This window comes from Oryza sativa, chromosome 1 (assembly GCF_034140825.1).
Source record: "Oryza sativa Japonica Group chromosome 1, ASM3414082v1".
Lineage (NCBI taxonomy): Eukaryota > Viridiplantae > Streptophyta > Magnoliopsida > Poales > Poaceae > Oryza > Oryza sativa.
The window spans coordinates 31,589,341-31,605,290 of record NC_089035.1 but is presented as its reverse complement, the minus strand read 5'-3'; the positions used below and the strand labels follow the sequence as shown (position 1 = coordinate 31,605,290).

The following is a 15,950-nucleotide window of genomic DNA, read 5'->3' as shown; positions in this document are numbered from 1 at the left end:
TTAGGTCTTCCCGACGCATGATTAACAGCATTTTTTCACCATTTTTTAAGTCGGAGCTTACTCAGGTCGTTAACTAACGACTCGTTTTTCCACCGAACTATCTTAAACTGTAGGAGTATACAGTTCGCTCCGGTGAAACACGGCGACTCTACAAGGCTGTCTGCAACCGTACGTGGGCTATTGGGGATTGGAGGTTTCAAGTTTCGCCGAAAGGCTCAGGTTCAAGTCGGCTGTCGACTTGGCAACGGGGAATCAAAATAGAAAGCGAAAAATGATGTTACTGTAGGTCAAAAACTTCCAGCTGGAACAGGAAAGCAACCAACCAACAAACGGACTACACACGTGTGGATGAACTGGTCAAGAGTCAAGATCCAGAACGTTAATTTACCGTTCCACAAATCCGTTTATAAACTACAGATGCCATATGTAACCGAGCTTTGCCCCGACACAGGAGCTTATAGTAGAGTATACAGATTTTATCATGCAAACAATACTGGTGATCGAATACTGCTCTACCAATAAAAATGGCACTCACTATTCTCTACTCCATTCGTCCAAAAAAAAAAAACTTAATTCCTGAATTTCCGTGTCTAACGTTTGATCGTTCGTCTTATTTTAAAAAATTATAAAAAAAATTAAAAAATAAGCCATGTATAAAGTTTTATTCATGTTTTATCATTTAACAATAATGAAAATTCTAATCATGCAAAAATTTTATATAAGACGGACGGTCAAACATCAGACACGGAAACCTAAAAATTAAGTTTTTTTAGAACGAAGGGAGTACTCACTAATCTGTATGTCCTAAGATATCAAGTTCATGTATAAAAGTTCTTTTATTTGGGACGGGGTGAGAGTATTTTGTGCATACAACGTCCGGCCATCCACTCCACCTTCCTGAGAGAGTTGAACGGAAGCGACTGGGAGTGTCCACATCGGTGATTAGCACTAACGGTTTCGGCGTTCCGCGCGGCCTGGTAAGCTCGAAAAGGACGTCCATATGAGCTGATCGTGCGCACCGCGCGTGTGATCGATCTCGAGAGTCGAGACTGGTCCGTAAAGAAAACCGAAAGAAAAAGATTCACTAGTGGGGCAACTGCAGGAAGGAAACCAAGCGGGAAAGCTCCACCCGGAGACCAGTGGACCGTTGACTGGTCAGCCGGGTCGCCACCGCGGACCGATGACTCGACGAGTTGCGTTACTCGCGTAGACTCCAATCCACACCGTTAACTATAGCTCGCGGCCTCGCGCCCACAGGATCGGTCCGAGAGACCGAGAGGTCCGCTCCTCACTAGCCGGTTTGCCTTTATGCGTCCTCTCATCAGCCTGAGGCTGTTTTTATCCCTTCAAACTTCCAACTTTTATTAAATATTTGAACACATGCATATAGTATTAAATATGAAAAAAAACCAATTATACAGTTTGTATATAAATTGCGAGACGAATCTTTTAAGCCTAATTACATCATGATTTAATAATGTGGTGCTATAGTAAATATTTGCTAATGATGGATTAATTAGACTTAATAGATTCATCTCGCAGCTTACAGACGGAATCTGTAATTTATTTTGTTATTAGTCTATGTTTAGTACTTCAAACGTGTGTACGTATACATTATTTTTTTTCCAAAGCATCTAAACACGGCCTGAGTTATATAGAAAGACTAGCTACGTCACCGCTCACCACCGTGACGCATCCTTCCAAATTTAGGACGATTAGTACCTTTTCGAAATTTAGCAATATTAAAATTAAAAAAATGATAGTATAATAAAAGGCAGGTAAGACAAACTAAACTAGCATGGTGGCCCGCGCATATTGCGCGGCTAGCATCGTTTTATTTTTCTCATATAATATCTTAAATATTTCCACATTTTATTTATTAAAATACATAATTTTAAATTATGTAATAACTTGACAAAACTAACCAATATGTGATATTTATATGGTATTGTATATACGTGATAGTTATGATTATTTTTTTAATTTTAATTATTTCTATATGGACTCTAGACTCATATTTCAATTTTCCTTACTTTTTTAATTTCTCCATTATTTATAAATTTTATTCATATATGGATTCTATACTCCTTTTCTAATATTCGTTTTTCATATTTTTGAATTTTAGTTATTGTAGATTGTATCTTTATATGGACTCTAAACTCTTATTCCAATATTCCTAGTTTTTTTTAATTTTGAATTTTCGTTATTTGTACTTTGTATTCCTATATGGACTATAAACTTTTTTTCCAGTATACCTTTTTTTATTCCAAATTTAAGTTATCTGTAAATTATATTCCTATATGGACTACAGACTCTTCTCTCAATCTTGTTTATTATTAATTTTTTAAATTTATTTATTTAAAATTATATTTCTCTATGGACTCTAAACTCTACTTTAACTTTTTTTCTTATTTTTTAATTATGTCTGAATTCCTATATAGACTCTAGATTATTCTTCTAAGATTCATATTTTTAACTTCAAATTTTCGTTATTTCTAATTGTATTTATATATGGACTCTAAACTCATCTTTCAAAATTTATTTTTTTAATTCCGAATTTTAGTTATTTATAAATTGTATTTCTATATAGACTCTAGTCTTTTTTTTCTAAATATTTCTTATTTTTTTGAATTCCGTATTTTACTTATTTATAAATTGTATTTCTATATTGAACTCTTCTCCTAATCTTGCTTATTTTAAAATTTTGAATTTTAGTTATTTCTAAATTGTATTTCTATACGAATTCTAAACTCTACTTTTAAATTTATTATTATTTAAGTCCAGCTTCCAGTTAGATCTAAGTTCATATATGGACGCATCTAGACTGTTTTTCCAATTTCCTATTTCTTTAGTTCCGAAGTTCCGTTATTTTTAATTGTATCTCTATATATACTCAAAACTCATCTTCCAAAATTATTTATCTTTAATTCCAAATTTTAGCTATTCTTAAATTACATTTTTATATGGACTCTATTTTTTCTTTTTCTCCTATCAATGTGAAAATTTTTAGGCCGTGAGAACGAAAATGGTGGCTCCTTTTTCCTATTACTTTAATAAGTTAATAGTTGTTGTTGTCAGAATTCTCTAGGCATTACCAGTGCATCATGTGTTTGCCAATTTTACTTAAAAAATGATATGGTTTTGAAAGATTTATGCCCTAGAGTTGCCTTGTAAGGGGAGATTGGAATATCTATGACTCTAAGAGTGCGGTGATTGTTTTGGTGATTAATGACAACCCGTTGTTGGAACTAACTATTTCGATGAGTTAGTGAGATTAGGTTAAGTTCCGGCATCGAGTTAAAAGATTGAAGCTAGAAGATGGACATTTTACTTTGATGAGGAGCAAGTGAAGACGTTGATGATGCGGGGTATGAAATGACGATCTATGGCAAAACGGTGAAGAGCAAGTAAGGCTCGGCTAGAAGATGGACATTATACCTTGATGAAGAGCAAGTGAAGACATTGATGATGCGGGTATGAAGTGGCTATCTATGGCAAAATGGTGAAGGGCAAGTAAGGCTCAGCTACAATGGATCATGCGGGAGCGAAGGGCAAGCAAGAGGCTTGGCGCCGACGGACCGAATCCGGTGGTGAAGGGCGAGCGAAGGCTTTGTCATGATGGACCGTACGAGGCCATTTGAAGCTATGAGTAATCCGTATCAATTATAAGAAGACCGCAAGATGGAATGCCGAAGATCAAGAGGATGCGGTTCTCCGATGAACATCAAGTCAAAAGCCAAAGTGGGCATTGATCAAGACAAAGGTATAATTGATTTGGGACTAGTGTGCTTAACTAGTTGTAGATAAGAATAGTCCCTATGGTGAAATGGCGTTGACGTTGGCACCCCTCAAGGTGAAGCAAGAAGATGGCAAGAAGGCATTCCTAGTGGTATAGCTTTTCTATTTGCATTTGAGTATAGGAATGCCGTACTATTAAGAGGGATGCAACATTGATATGTTTGTTTATGTCTCGGTGCTCAAAGTGACCTATGCAAGTGCTACCTTGAGAGAAACCAAAGCCTTAACTTAATCTATGAGTGGTTTTAGAGCTTTTTTCTGGTTGGGTTGGGTGGCCCTCTTAATAAGCTTTCCATAGAGCCCAATTTTACCGAAAACAGACTCCAGAGCAAGGAGTTATGACTGTTTTTGTGAAGTGATGTCATGGTAGCTCGAAAGTTCAGGGCCCTGAGCCAGGAAGTTCTGACCCAATCTCTCTGTTTGGGCGAGGAGGGTGACAAAAAGTTCCGGGTCTCGGGGCAGGAAGTTCCGGGCCCTATTATGTGAGTAATGGCAAGTTTTTTGGGGGCTTGTGTTTTTTAAGCCCCTCCACTCTCTCCTTTGTTTGCTGCTGACTTTGGGTAAGAATAGACCTATCAAAAACCAAATAGCCCCTCCCAAACCTCCCACCTTAGTGGTAGATCTTTGTGAGTGAGATTTGGGAAGATATTTGAGAGATTGAGAGGTGGCAAGGTTGAGAGCTTGAGAGATCCACTCCATCATTTGAGCACATGAGTTCATAGCAAGCAAATCATCGTTTGTGTTTATTACTCTTGGAGGTTAAGCCTCCTAGACGGCTAGGAGTTGCCCGGTGAGCTCCCAAGCTTGTGGTGAATCGCAGGAAGTTTGTGAGGGCGTTATTCCACCTCCGAAAGGAAACAGAATACCCGGTGAGTGGATTCCGAGCTAAGGTTTAGGAGGTCGTCTTGGTAGAGCAAGCCTCACTTGTGGTGTTCTCTTGGTGTTCAAGTTAGGAATCTTAGTGGTCATTTGAAACCAAAGAGAAGTACCTAGGGGTGTTGGCTTGAAGACCAAAGACCTCTTCCTAGGCCTTTGCTTGGTGAGGCAAGGGGTTAATCAAGACCCGTCTCTTTGGAGCTCCTCAACGGAGACGTAGGATTCTCGGTGGAGAATCCGAATTTGGGAAAACAAATCGTTTGTCTCCTCCCACTCTCTTTATCTATGTGATTGTGATGCTTATCCCCTTATTTGTCTAGTTGTGCTATCATGTCTCCCCTTGTATGATCATTGTGCTATCTTGCGTAGTTTCATGTGTATTACTCTTGTTTGATACATGTTGCACCTTTCTATGGTTTAGGCTTCCTTGTGAATCAATTTACTTGTTGTGAGGTGCTCGAAAGAGCAACTCACAACTCCCCGGAAGTTCCTAGGAAGAACTCCGGAAGTTCCAGGCAGCTTTCTTTGCTCGGCATAAAAAGCTACCAGGAAGTTCCGGGCCTTTTGCCAGGAAGTTCTGGGCCCTAATTTTAACCACTGCAATTTGAAGTAAATTTCAAAATCGCCTATTCACCCACCCCCCTCTAGGCGACATAAAGGTCCTTTCAAGAAGGTCCATGTGCCTCTTTGCCATTCAAATCACATAAGCATGGTAAGATTAAAACAATCGAAACCTAGACGGGAGCCTAGGGTTGCTCGGGCACGGAAACGTGGCATGTCCATAGGTGTGTGAAACTCATTGGCGAGCCGCCCAGAAACTCCACTTGTTCTTCGTTAAGAACGTACCTGGCTGGATCAAGTGAGTCACCCCTCCTCAGGGTTGGATGTGTGTCTCTCTCCGAGAAAGAAAACAAACCCACAACCACCTGGCTTGCCATGGTAACTCCTTGACTTCTCGAGAAGGGATATCGTGGCGTTTTCACCGGCCTAAGGATGAGGACGTGACCCGTGGGTATAAAAGCCTAGCGGTAAGTTGCTATAGAGAGAGACTTAGATTCCCTCGAATATTTATATTGTTCAAGAGCTTAACTCTCCATCGAAATAGTAAAAGCAAAGGAGTAGTGCTATTATCTGGTAGGAGGCCCAAACCTGTGTACTTTCTACGTGTTTTTTCTATGTTTCCGAGCTGTTCTGAGCAAGCTAAGATGCCTCGCAGCCCCTGCCGACACGTGAGACATTGATAGGACGACTGAACGAGTATCGGGGAGCGATGACGTTCTATACCTTCGGCCTTCGTTTGACCGCTTCTAATCTATGTTATGTGATAATGGTCATGCAGGTGTTGTGGATTCGGTGTGGCATGGGATTCTCCTAGGCCGAAATTGAGGGGTGGCCTAGATAGAACCGCTAGAATCGCTCTTAGGAGATTCTGGCTTTTATTTTTGATGCTCTACTCAATTCGATATAGAGTGCCAGTACACAAATGAAACTATAGACCATACTAGAGTAGTAGATTTTAGGCTGTGTTTAGATCCAAATTTGTAACTTTTTCCATCACATCAACCTGTCATACACAACTTTTCAGTCACATCATACTAATTTCAATCTAAACTTCTAACTTTGAAAGGAACCAAACACAGCCTTAAACGAAAAATTTGACAAATGGATCTTTGGGAAAGAAATTTTCCGACGAACGAGATGCATTCAGGAGCACCGCAAACGAGGCTCACCTTATCAACTCCGGCGACACCAGAGGGCATTTGGGACAATTCATCTGCACACAGAGACAAATTATTCGGCTCACACTTCGCCCCCAAATGCTCGCAAGCATCTCCCGATCCTTCACTCGCCGTCGCCCACCCCTTCCGCTTTCCGCCGCCGCCGCCGCCGCAGCAGCAGCCATGTCGTCGTCCGCCACCGGCGTGAACGTCTCCGACCGTCCGATTTCCCCGGACACCACCCGCGTCGCCTGGGTCGGGACGGGCGTCATGGGCCAATCCATGGCCGGCCACCTCCTCGCCGCCGGCTACGCGCTCACTGTCTACAACCGCACGGCCTCCAAGGCCGAGGGGCTCGTCTCCCGGGGAGCCACCCTCGCGGAAAGCCCGCGCGCGGCCGCCGCCGCAGCCGATGTCATCTTCCTCATGGTCGGCTTCCCCTCCGACGTCCGCTCCACCTCCCTCGACCCCTCCACGGGTGCCCTCGCCGGCCTCGCCCCAGGCGGATTGCTCGTCGACATGACCACTTCCGACCCCACCCTCGCCGCGGAGATCGCCGAGGCCGCGGCCGCCAAAAGCTGCGCCGCCGTCGACGCCCCGGTCTCCGGCGGCGACCGCGGGGCCCGCAGCGCGACGCTCTCCATCTTCGCCGGCGGCGACGCGGCCGTGGTCGCCCGCCTGGCGCCCCTGTTCAAGCTGATGGGGAACGCGCTGTACATGGGCGGGCCGGGCGCCGGGCAGCGCGCGAAGCTGGGCAACCAGATCGCGATCGCGTCCACCATGGTCGGGCTGGTGGAGGGCATGGTGTACGCGCACAAGGCCGGGCTGGACGTGGCGAAGTGGCTGGAGGCCATCTCCACGGGCGCGGCGGGGTCCAAGTCGCTGGACCTGTACGGGAAGCGGATGCTGGAGCGGGACATGGCGGCCGGGTTCTACGTGCGCCACTTCGTCAAGGACCTCGGGATCTGCCTGTCGGAGTGCCAGGCCATGGGGCTGGCGCTGCCGGGGCTCGCGCTCGCGCACCAGCTCTACGTGTCGCTGCTCGCGCACGGCGAGGGCGGCCTCGGCACGCAGGCGCTCATCCTCGCCATCGAGCGGCTCAACAACACCTGCCTTGACAAGAAACCGGAGTGAGCTCTGCTCAGGCTCAGCTCGGTTAGATGTGTTCGATCGTGTAATGGAATGGTTGGATGATTGCTTCGCTCTGTCTGTTTACAGTACAGTGGTTAAAAGATTCAGATCAATAAAAGAAGCATACGTGGTGTTTCACCGTTTGGGATTAGGCCGAGTTTAGTTCCAAAATTTTTCTTCAAACTTCCAACTTTTTTATCACATCAAAACTTTCCTACACACACAAACTTCCAACTTTTCTGTCACATCGTTCCAATTTCAACCAAACTTTTAATTTTGACCTAAATTAAACACACCCTTACTAGTGCATACTCCTATAGTTTGTTCTTGTCAGAGCAAGTACAATAGAGGGTTATAAGAAGACTGAATACTGAGGTGAATAAGATAGTAGAGGAGATAGATGAGAAGCGGGCTGTAAATGGATAAGATAGTAGAGGGGATAGATGAGAAGCGGGTTGTAAGTTTACAGCCGGCTTAGTCACAGGAACCAAAAAGATCTATGAGACAGATAGATAAACCATATATTTATAGTGAAGAGTTAACCACTATATGAGTAATCTGAGAGATAGATTATAAAGATCTATGCTCTGCAGCTTGCTATATTATTATCTTTGCTCTCAGTCGGCTTGTTGGAATGATCGGTCCACACACTGACGGTGGAGCATATTTCAGCAAGCTTAAAAAATGTTGATGGAACTGTGATTAGTCTGAGAAAAGTTTGCGGTGACCTGCTTTCTTACCTTACTCCACTGCACAAGTGAAACACAAAAGACTTGCGATTTCTACCCCTCCGGCCAGCAATACATCATTATAAATTTATAATACTCTCAGCATAAAATCAAATACATTACTCTCCCAGAATCAATGATCGGATTAAGTTACAGTACAAAGCATTAAAATGGGTCAAAGAGCTAATGGCATGAAAAGCACCAGTCATACGAGAGAGAACAGATTATGATATGATGGTAAATACCATAACAAATTATAACAATATCGCCTGATCATCATCCCATGCTACCGTACAACCGTTCGACATAATATTATACATGAAATAGCAGCTCACTGCTCACATAGATGGCCACTACCAATTATAAAGCGATATAACACTATAAGCATAATAACATGATTAAATATCTAGAGTTTGTCCTCGTATTCAGACAGAGGGGTGATTTGCTCCTTCAGACCCTTCCTCTTGCGGATATCCAGGACAAGGTTAGCTGTCTGGTGCCAGGCTCCAAAGGATCAACTGACAGCATTTCCCAGTGATCAAATACAAAGAGGGGGAAGGCCTGACCAGAGGTTGCTGCCCTAAGGGTGCTTGTGAACCCAAATGACTCGATAACAGGGAGGTAAGCTTTGATGTTGTAGAGTGGGGTACCAGGCCTCTGCATCTCCTCGAACACATGTCCTCTCTTCTGGTTCAGAACACTGTAAATTCCACCAAGAGCATTCTCAGGGGCCTGAATCTCCACCAAGTAAACAGGCTCAAGCAGTCTTGGCTTGGCAGTGAGCTGAGCAGCATAAATGACCCTCCTGGCTGTTGGAATGATCTGGCCACCACCTCTATGAATAGCATCAGAATGGAGGATAACATCACAAACCTCAAAGCAAATGCCACGGCCACGCATGTTCTCTTCAGCCAGTGCACCTTCTTTTGATGCCCACTGAAAGCCAGCCACAACGGAATCCTTTATTTCGTTAAGATACTGCACTCCCTTGCACATATCCACAACAATGTTAGGGCCTGTGGTCTCTGGCCCAAAACACCATATCTTCTTTGCGAGGTCCTTGTCCCAACCAAACTCCTCGGATAGAATTTTGGAGCGTACTTTAGGATCGTCACGCGGGCCAATACGACCCTCGTCAATGGCTTCAGGCAGACCCTCTTCCATTGGGCGGGCTTCCATGTACAGACGGTTGTGCTTGTTCGGGGATTTGCTCATGACAGTCCGGCAAGATTTCTCAAGAACAGTCTCACGGAATGAGACAACAGGAGGGGAGACAGTAATTTCAGCACCACCCATGAAGTCTTCCTGCAGATCCTTCAAACAAATTTCAAGGTGAAGCTCGCCAGCTCCAGCAATAATATGCTCGCCAGATTCCTCAACAGTACAGAGAACCATAGGATCTGACTTGGCCAGACGCTTCAAACCTTCAACAAGCTTGGGAAGGTCAGAGGCAACCTTGCACTGAACAGCAACACGCACAACAGGGGACACTGAAAATTTCATGGCTTTGATTGGACAGGCATCAACTTCTTTCTCGTTTGTCAGGGTAGCATTCTTTGTGATGAACTGGTCCAAACCCACCATAGCAACAGTGTTGCCACAAGGAACACCTTCCACTGACTCCTGCTTCTTGCCCATCCAGATGACAGTTCGCTGGACATTCTTTACGTACAGATCTTTCTTCTGGCCAGGGGCATAATTGGGGCCCATGATACGGACCTTCATGCCAGTTGCAACTCTCCCTGAGAAAACACGACCAAAAGCGTAGAACCTCCCCTTGTCAGATGCTGGAATCATCTTTGAAACATACAGCATAAGAGGACCTTCTGGATCACAGTTTCTAATGGCAGATGCATATATATCATCAAGGGGGCCCTCATACAAGTTTTCCACACGGTACCTCTGAGCCTTTGCTGGAGAGGGAAGGTGATAGATCATCATCTCAAGAAGTGCATTACTTGCAGGAAGCCAAGTTTGCATAACACGCTTCATGAGAGCCTTGCCAGTTAGGTCCTTCATGGTAACACCAAGCTTTTGCAGCATAGGCAACAACTTATCTTTCTGATCATTCATGCAGGTGTTGATAATTTGCCTGATGGGCTCATAGCAGAACTGAATAAAACCTCTCTTGCAAGTATCAGAACCGGTGTGTTTGATGGTCCACTTCTTTGTGGTAGGGTCAAAGTAGTTCTCACCCCAAAGCCTCTCCATCATTTTAGATTCATCAACTCCAAACTTGGATGCATACATCTTTGCAAAGTTAGACAAGGTGAAAGCCCATCCATGCAAGCCAGCAGAGAAAGCAACAGTCCCTTTTTCTGGATAGACTTGAACATCACCAAGGAGTGCATCTTCGTATGTTGCCATAATAACATTTGCATTCTCTATGACACGGGAGAAAGTTTGATAAGCTTCCTCACCACCAACTTGAAGTTCAAGAAAACATCTATCCATCTTGTTCACAGTGAGGACAGGCCTAATCCTCTCACCAAGGGCTTGGCGAAGCACAGTTTCAGTTTGAACGCAGACACCCTCAATACAGTCAACCACAACCAAAGCGCCATCAGTTATACGAAGTGCGGCTGTGACTTCCGAAGAAAAATCGACATGTCCAGGTGAGTCAATGAGGTTGATTAGGTATTCATTTCCATCTCTGTCACCCTTGTAACTTTTGAGTGACTCATCACTCATCTCATAGTAAAGAGAGATACCAGTAGATTTTATTGTAATACCACGTTCTGCTTCATCTGAACGACTATCAGTCATTCGAACATCACCAGCAACATCCTGGGCTATAATTCCAGCAGCTGCCACAAGGGAATCAGTAAGGGTAGATTTTCCTGCAAAGAAATCATAACAGATCAAACATCATTGTTGCATCAAATATAACTCAAGATGTTGAATCAGCAAACAAATAGGAAAACAAGAGCATAATATATTCAGGAAATCAGGAACCCTCTGTTAAACAAAGAAGTGATAACAGACCAAACAAGTAAGTTACTTTATTAATTAACGAAAAAGCACAAACAGTGAGCAGGATGAAGGATGCACACATGAAGGTGATACTATAAAATGCTAGCTTTTAATTTTGAGATCATGCAAATGAAAAGGCAGATACAGTTAATTTGCTTACAGACATTTCATATCAAGCAAAAATAAATATGACAATAACACATTAACTACAGATGATAAAGAGCAAAAGTTCTTAGCATGGGCCCTTTTTCTGAAAAAAAAAAGGCAGGAGCACTGACAGTCACTACTACAAAAAGGAATAGTAGTTTTTTTTTTTTTGCATGAGTATAAATAATAATGACAACATAACAGGTGGCATATCAGGAAAAAGATAATAGTTGTATAACAGTCTTAGAGCACTCTACTCAAACATACCATGGTCCACATGAGCGACAACAGACATGTTACGGATGTTATGCTTCTTGTCCATAATCCTGCGCATCTCTTCAACCGTAAACTTAACCATTGTGAGTGATTTTCAATTTACACCAAACTTATTTCCTGTTTTGAAATGATCAATCTAGTCAGAATCCAGGAATATCCCAGTAAAAAGAATTCGATTAGCAAACCTCACAGTGAAAATGAAAGATAAAGCAGCATGCTAAATAAATTTGGAAGAGCATTTATAAACATTTGAAAAGTAACCTATCTTGCTTTTACATTTGGCACAGGTGAAACTTCACAGTTAATGTAAAATCAGAATAATAAAGCTATGGAGAAGGAAGTTCATTCATGGTATAAAGTGTTAATTTTAATTCTTTCGACATCCATTTGCCCACTTTCACTAATATTAATGCTGACATAATGCATGGCCATATGAATTTGTACTAGAACAATTGCTTACAAGTTCGTGTTCAGAAAATAACTTGCAGTGAGTTAATAACAGCCGCAGGTAAACTAGAAATTGTGTTTCAGAATGGCAAGCACGCGTTAAGAAAAATATTGAGTCTAAGATCAATAGTACTTCTACTGAAAGTCAATTTAAAATTCAGCAGCTGTCAAGTGCATAATGAAAAAATGCATTACATGACTTAATAGAACTGTGCATCTTGCTCAAAAAACTATAATAAATGAGCATCACCACAACAAATGGCGAAGCAGCCAGGTGCTAATGTATAACTATACTGGAAGCATGTGTATCATGATATCATGTTCCTTGGGAATCTGACATAAGTTTGACTTATCTTCTACACTCCATGTGCTTCCCCTGATCCAATGTTTGTTAAGATAACAGTTGCATCTCTCCCAGAGTTTGCAACTAAATTTAACCACTTATCCAACCTAATGAACTATCTGTTTGTGGAAAACTGACAGGAGTAGAAGTACTACACAGAATAGTAATCAGAGCAACAATTTGGAATTTTCGATATCATTAAGACAACAGATAATTAGATAAAGCACTGATCTGTCATGTGTCAGACTAAAATGTTTGATCAACGCTACACATATTTGGTGTGGCACCTATAAGGAACTACACATCAATTAAGAATAGAAAAAAAAAGACTAATATGAATACAATAGTAGACATGGCACCTACCACCAAGCAAACCATGGTCAATTTCTCACTAGTTGTACTTGGGAATTCAGAGAGGTACGGCAGCAAAACAAATTCAGTAACTGAGAACTGTAAAACGAAATGTAACTAATGCTTCTCGGGCCAAGGCCACGACTCTTCTTGTCAGGCAAAACAACGAACACCTAGCAAGCATTACTACCGAGTACCGACCCGTTCAACCATCATACAAACGGAATAAGTACGGGCATACAGCAGAGGCAGTGAGGCACGGGCGCACGGCCACGGGAATACGCAATACGAGAGCATACAGGGGAAGGCGGGGGATCCATTGGAGGTAACGGATGGTGTATACCTCCCGCGGCCTCGGGAGGCATGGATGTAGATTGTAGACCGGGTGCCAGCCTGAATCTCGCTCGCTTGGGGCTGGCCGGCCACGCACGGACGCCATCCGTCGCCTCCTGGACAACTGACCGACAGAAGAGGCTGGCCATCGTCGCCTACTGAACAACTGACCGACAGAGGCGGCTGCTCTGCCATGGGAAACCAGGACGGCAGCCGTCGGTGCTCAACGGCGCAACGGCCCGTGGCCGTGGGATCAGCACCTCGGCGCGGGATCGCTTTTCAGACTTTTCAGTTCTCCCGTGACCGGGAATTCTAACCTAGAGTTCAGACTTCATCAGAGTTTCCGGCTGGGCGACGAACCAATCGATGCCCAATGCAATGAACGTGTGAAAGGCTGTCTTGACCCCCAATCTCACATTAACAATTCCTATGGAGGTTATTATTTGGTTATTAGGATTGATTCAAAAGATTTTCATAGGATAGGAAAAGATTCCTCCATATTTTAAAGTATTTTTAGCGTGAGATCTAACCTTATGTTTTCAAATTCCTTTAAGAATTTCAATACAACTTATATCTTTCTCTCTCACCTCTCTCTAACAAATCGCAATATAATCTTAAGTTTTCTACTCTATCATAAAATATAAGCATTTTTAGCATACTGCCAAATCAAATATTTGTAATTTTAACTATTAATAGCAAAAAAATAAGATCAATCATGTAAAATTAATATTACTAGATTTATCATTAAACAAACTATCACAATATCGTTGGTCAAAATAGCATCTCGAAGACCGTATCAAAGTCTAAAAATACTTATATTTTGGGACGGATGGAGTATATTGTTCCTGTGAATCATCCAAATATCTATTTTGAGCGATTCATGTGGTTTTGTTTTCTCTGGGATTCAATAAGTCGTGATGACATATTTCTATATTTTCCTTATCCCTGTATTTTTAAAATATTGTGTTTCATAGTAGTCTAAAAGAGAATTCGCATAACACATGAGAAAATCTCTAAAACACGTTGTCGACGTTTGATGTCGCGATTCCGGTATTTGCATAGTATGGGGATCGTTGGTACTAGGATATATGTGAGACTGAGGTAAAAGAGATGGAGACAGGGATTTTTATACAGGTTCGGGCCCCTGAGTTGTCAGGTAATAACCCTACATCCTGTTGGCCGAAGCCGGTATTGCTCTTATTCACCATAATCACACCAGTACAATATTTAGGGTAGCATATATAACTGTTGTCGACATGGTGGTCTGAAGGTCTGACTCGTAGTCGACAACAGGGTAGTCTTCCTCCTCGAGTTCGTGTCCGGCGAGATCAAAGATAGCGCTTTCGTCTCTCCTGACAGTATCCGGAGACACCGTAGGGGACTAGCCGTGCCTATCTCTGAAGTCGATATCTGGCGTCTTGTCTTGGCGTATGTTGGCTTGTATGTTGATCTTCTGTCTTGATATATTATTCTGTAGATTGTGGTGGGTGTCGATTATCTCGTGTCTACTCTCCTCTTAGAGGGCCTTGTATTTATACCCATAGGTGTCCCTTTGTCAAGGTAGAACTAGGGAAACCAATATGGATACAATCCGAGTAGTCCTTGTCGTTTCCATGTAGAACTCTGATTGTCTTTCCTTATCCGGAACTCCCTCCATATCTAAAGTTAGTTCTCGTATAAGACATGGTATATGGTGGGTCCTGCTGAGATTAAGTCAACTACTATTAGGTATGTGGTATCCATAACCCTGACACACGTAAACTGGCGACACTAAACAAATGGGAGTCCAACCAGTTGAAACAAAATTTCAATATTGCTTACTTCCTTCGTCTCATAATAAGTTTATTTTTAGCTCATTACATTTGTTCCAAAATAAGTTTATTTTTAGAGTAATTGTTGCATAAGTAGGGAATAATTGTATTGGGGGTTGTTAGAGAAATGAAAACTAGAGTTACCATCACCAACTACTCGGGCGCATCTTACCTCCGGATACGAACCCCCCGTGGGCTGTGCTCGGGGCACTCCTTTCCTCGGGCGCGGCACCCCGCGGATTGTGCTTGGGGCACATCCGCCCATAGCGTGCCCCCCTCCTGGGTTATGCTTGGGGCACATCCGTTGTAGCTCTTGCAAGCTCATATACAGCTAAGATAGAATCAAAGATTACACAAACCACGTAAGAACACTCTTCATGCCCAAGCAGTGGCCCGAGCGCGCCACCTGCCTTAGGCACCCCATGAAAAGCGCAGTCGCATCGATGATGTTTTGATAGGCGAGGGGGTTGCTCAACACCCCCCCCCCCTAATTAATAGTGATGTGGCGCATGCATACCATCCCGTCTTGTTGAGAATGGGGGGGAGCGTGGTGAGTCCTGCACCACGCGTCGCTAGGCAGGGCTGTAACACAGTCTAAAAAACTTGCCTCCCTCATTTTTATCGTGCGAGCGTCGCGTTGTTTATCTGTCAGAGGAATTTCACACTCCGACAGGAGCAATAAAGTAGAGGAATGCATTGAGATTTGATAAAGTAAGGGTATTCTAGTCTTTCAGGTTTTCTATTGGTATGTGTGAGATAGGTGAAAAATAAATTTATTTTAGGACGGAGAAAGTATTAGAATAGATTTAGATAATTGGAGTAACTTATTTACAAGGGTAAATTGGAACCATGCCATTATAATTTTGCAAAGTTTGAGATATGCCATCGGTATCTCAATGAATATAGGACCCACATGTGTCAATGACATGTGGGTCTGGATGGCATATCTCAATTTTTGCAAAATTATAATGGCATGGTTCCAATTTTCCCTATTTAAGAATGGTTATTATTGAGCCTG

General features: G+C 42.8%; 2 protein-coding genes across 2 annotated transcripts; one reads left to right on the top strand and one right to left on the bottom strand.

The window, feature by feature from the left end:
- Positions 1 to 6,436: 6,436 nt before the first annotated feature.
- On the top strand, positions 6,437 to 7,674 carry LOC4326545 (probable 3-hydroxyisobutyrate dehydrogenase-like 1, mitochondrial). The gene has a single exon (XM_015768924.2). The coding sequence runs from the start codon at positions 6,492 to 6,494 to the stop codon at positions 7,524 to 7,526; it is 1,035 nt and encodes a 344-aa protein (XP_015624410.1). The 5' UTR covers positions 6,437 to 6,491; the 3' UTR covers positions 7,527 to 7,674.
- Positions 7,675 to 8,475: 801 nt separating this feature from the next.
- On the bottom strand, positions 8,476 to 13,279 carry LOC4326544 (elongation factor 2). The gene is given in 4 exon segments (XM_066307453.1): positions 8,476 to 8,749; positions 8,752 to 11,091; positions 11,639 to 11,764; positions 13,132 to 13,279. Coding segments are annotated over 3 exon segments (2,523 nt in total). The 5' UTR covers positions 11,730 to 11,764; positions 13,132 to 13,279; the 3' UTR covers positions 8,476 to 8,657.
- Between the last annotated feature and the right edge of the window lie 2,671 nt (positions 13,280 to 15,950).

Excerpts from the sequence above, each read along its gene's own strand:
- LOC4326545 (XM_015768924.2), top strand. The coding sequence starts at position 6,492 with ATGCTCGCAAGCATCTCCCGATCCTTCACTCGCCGTCGCCCACCCCTT.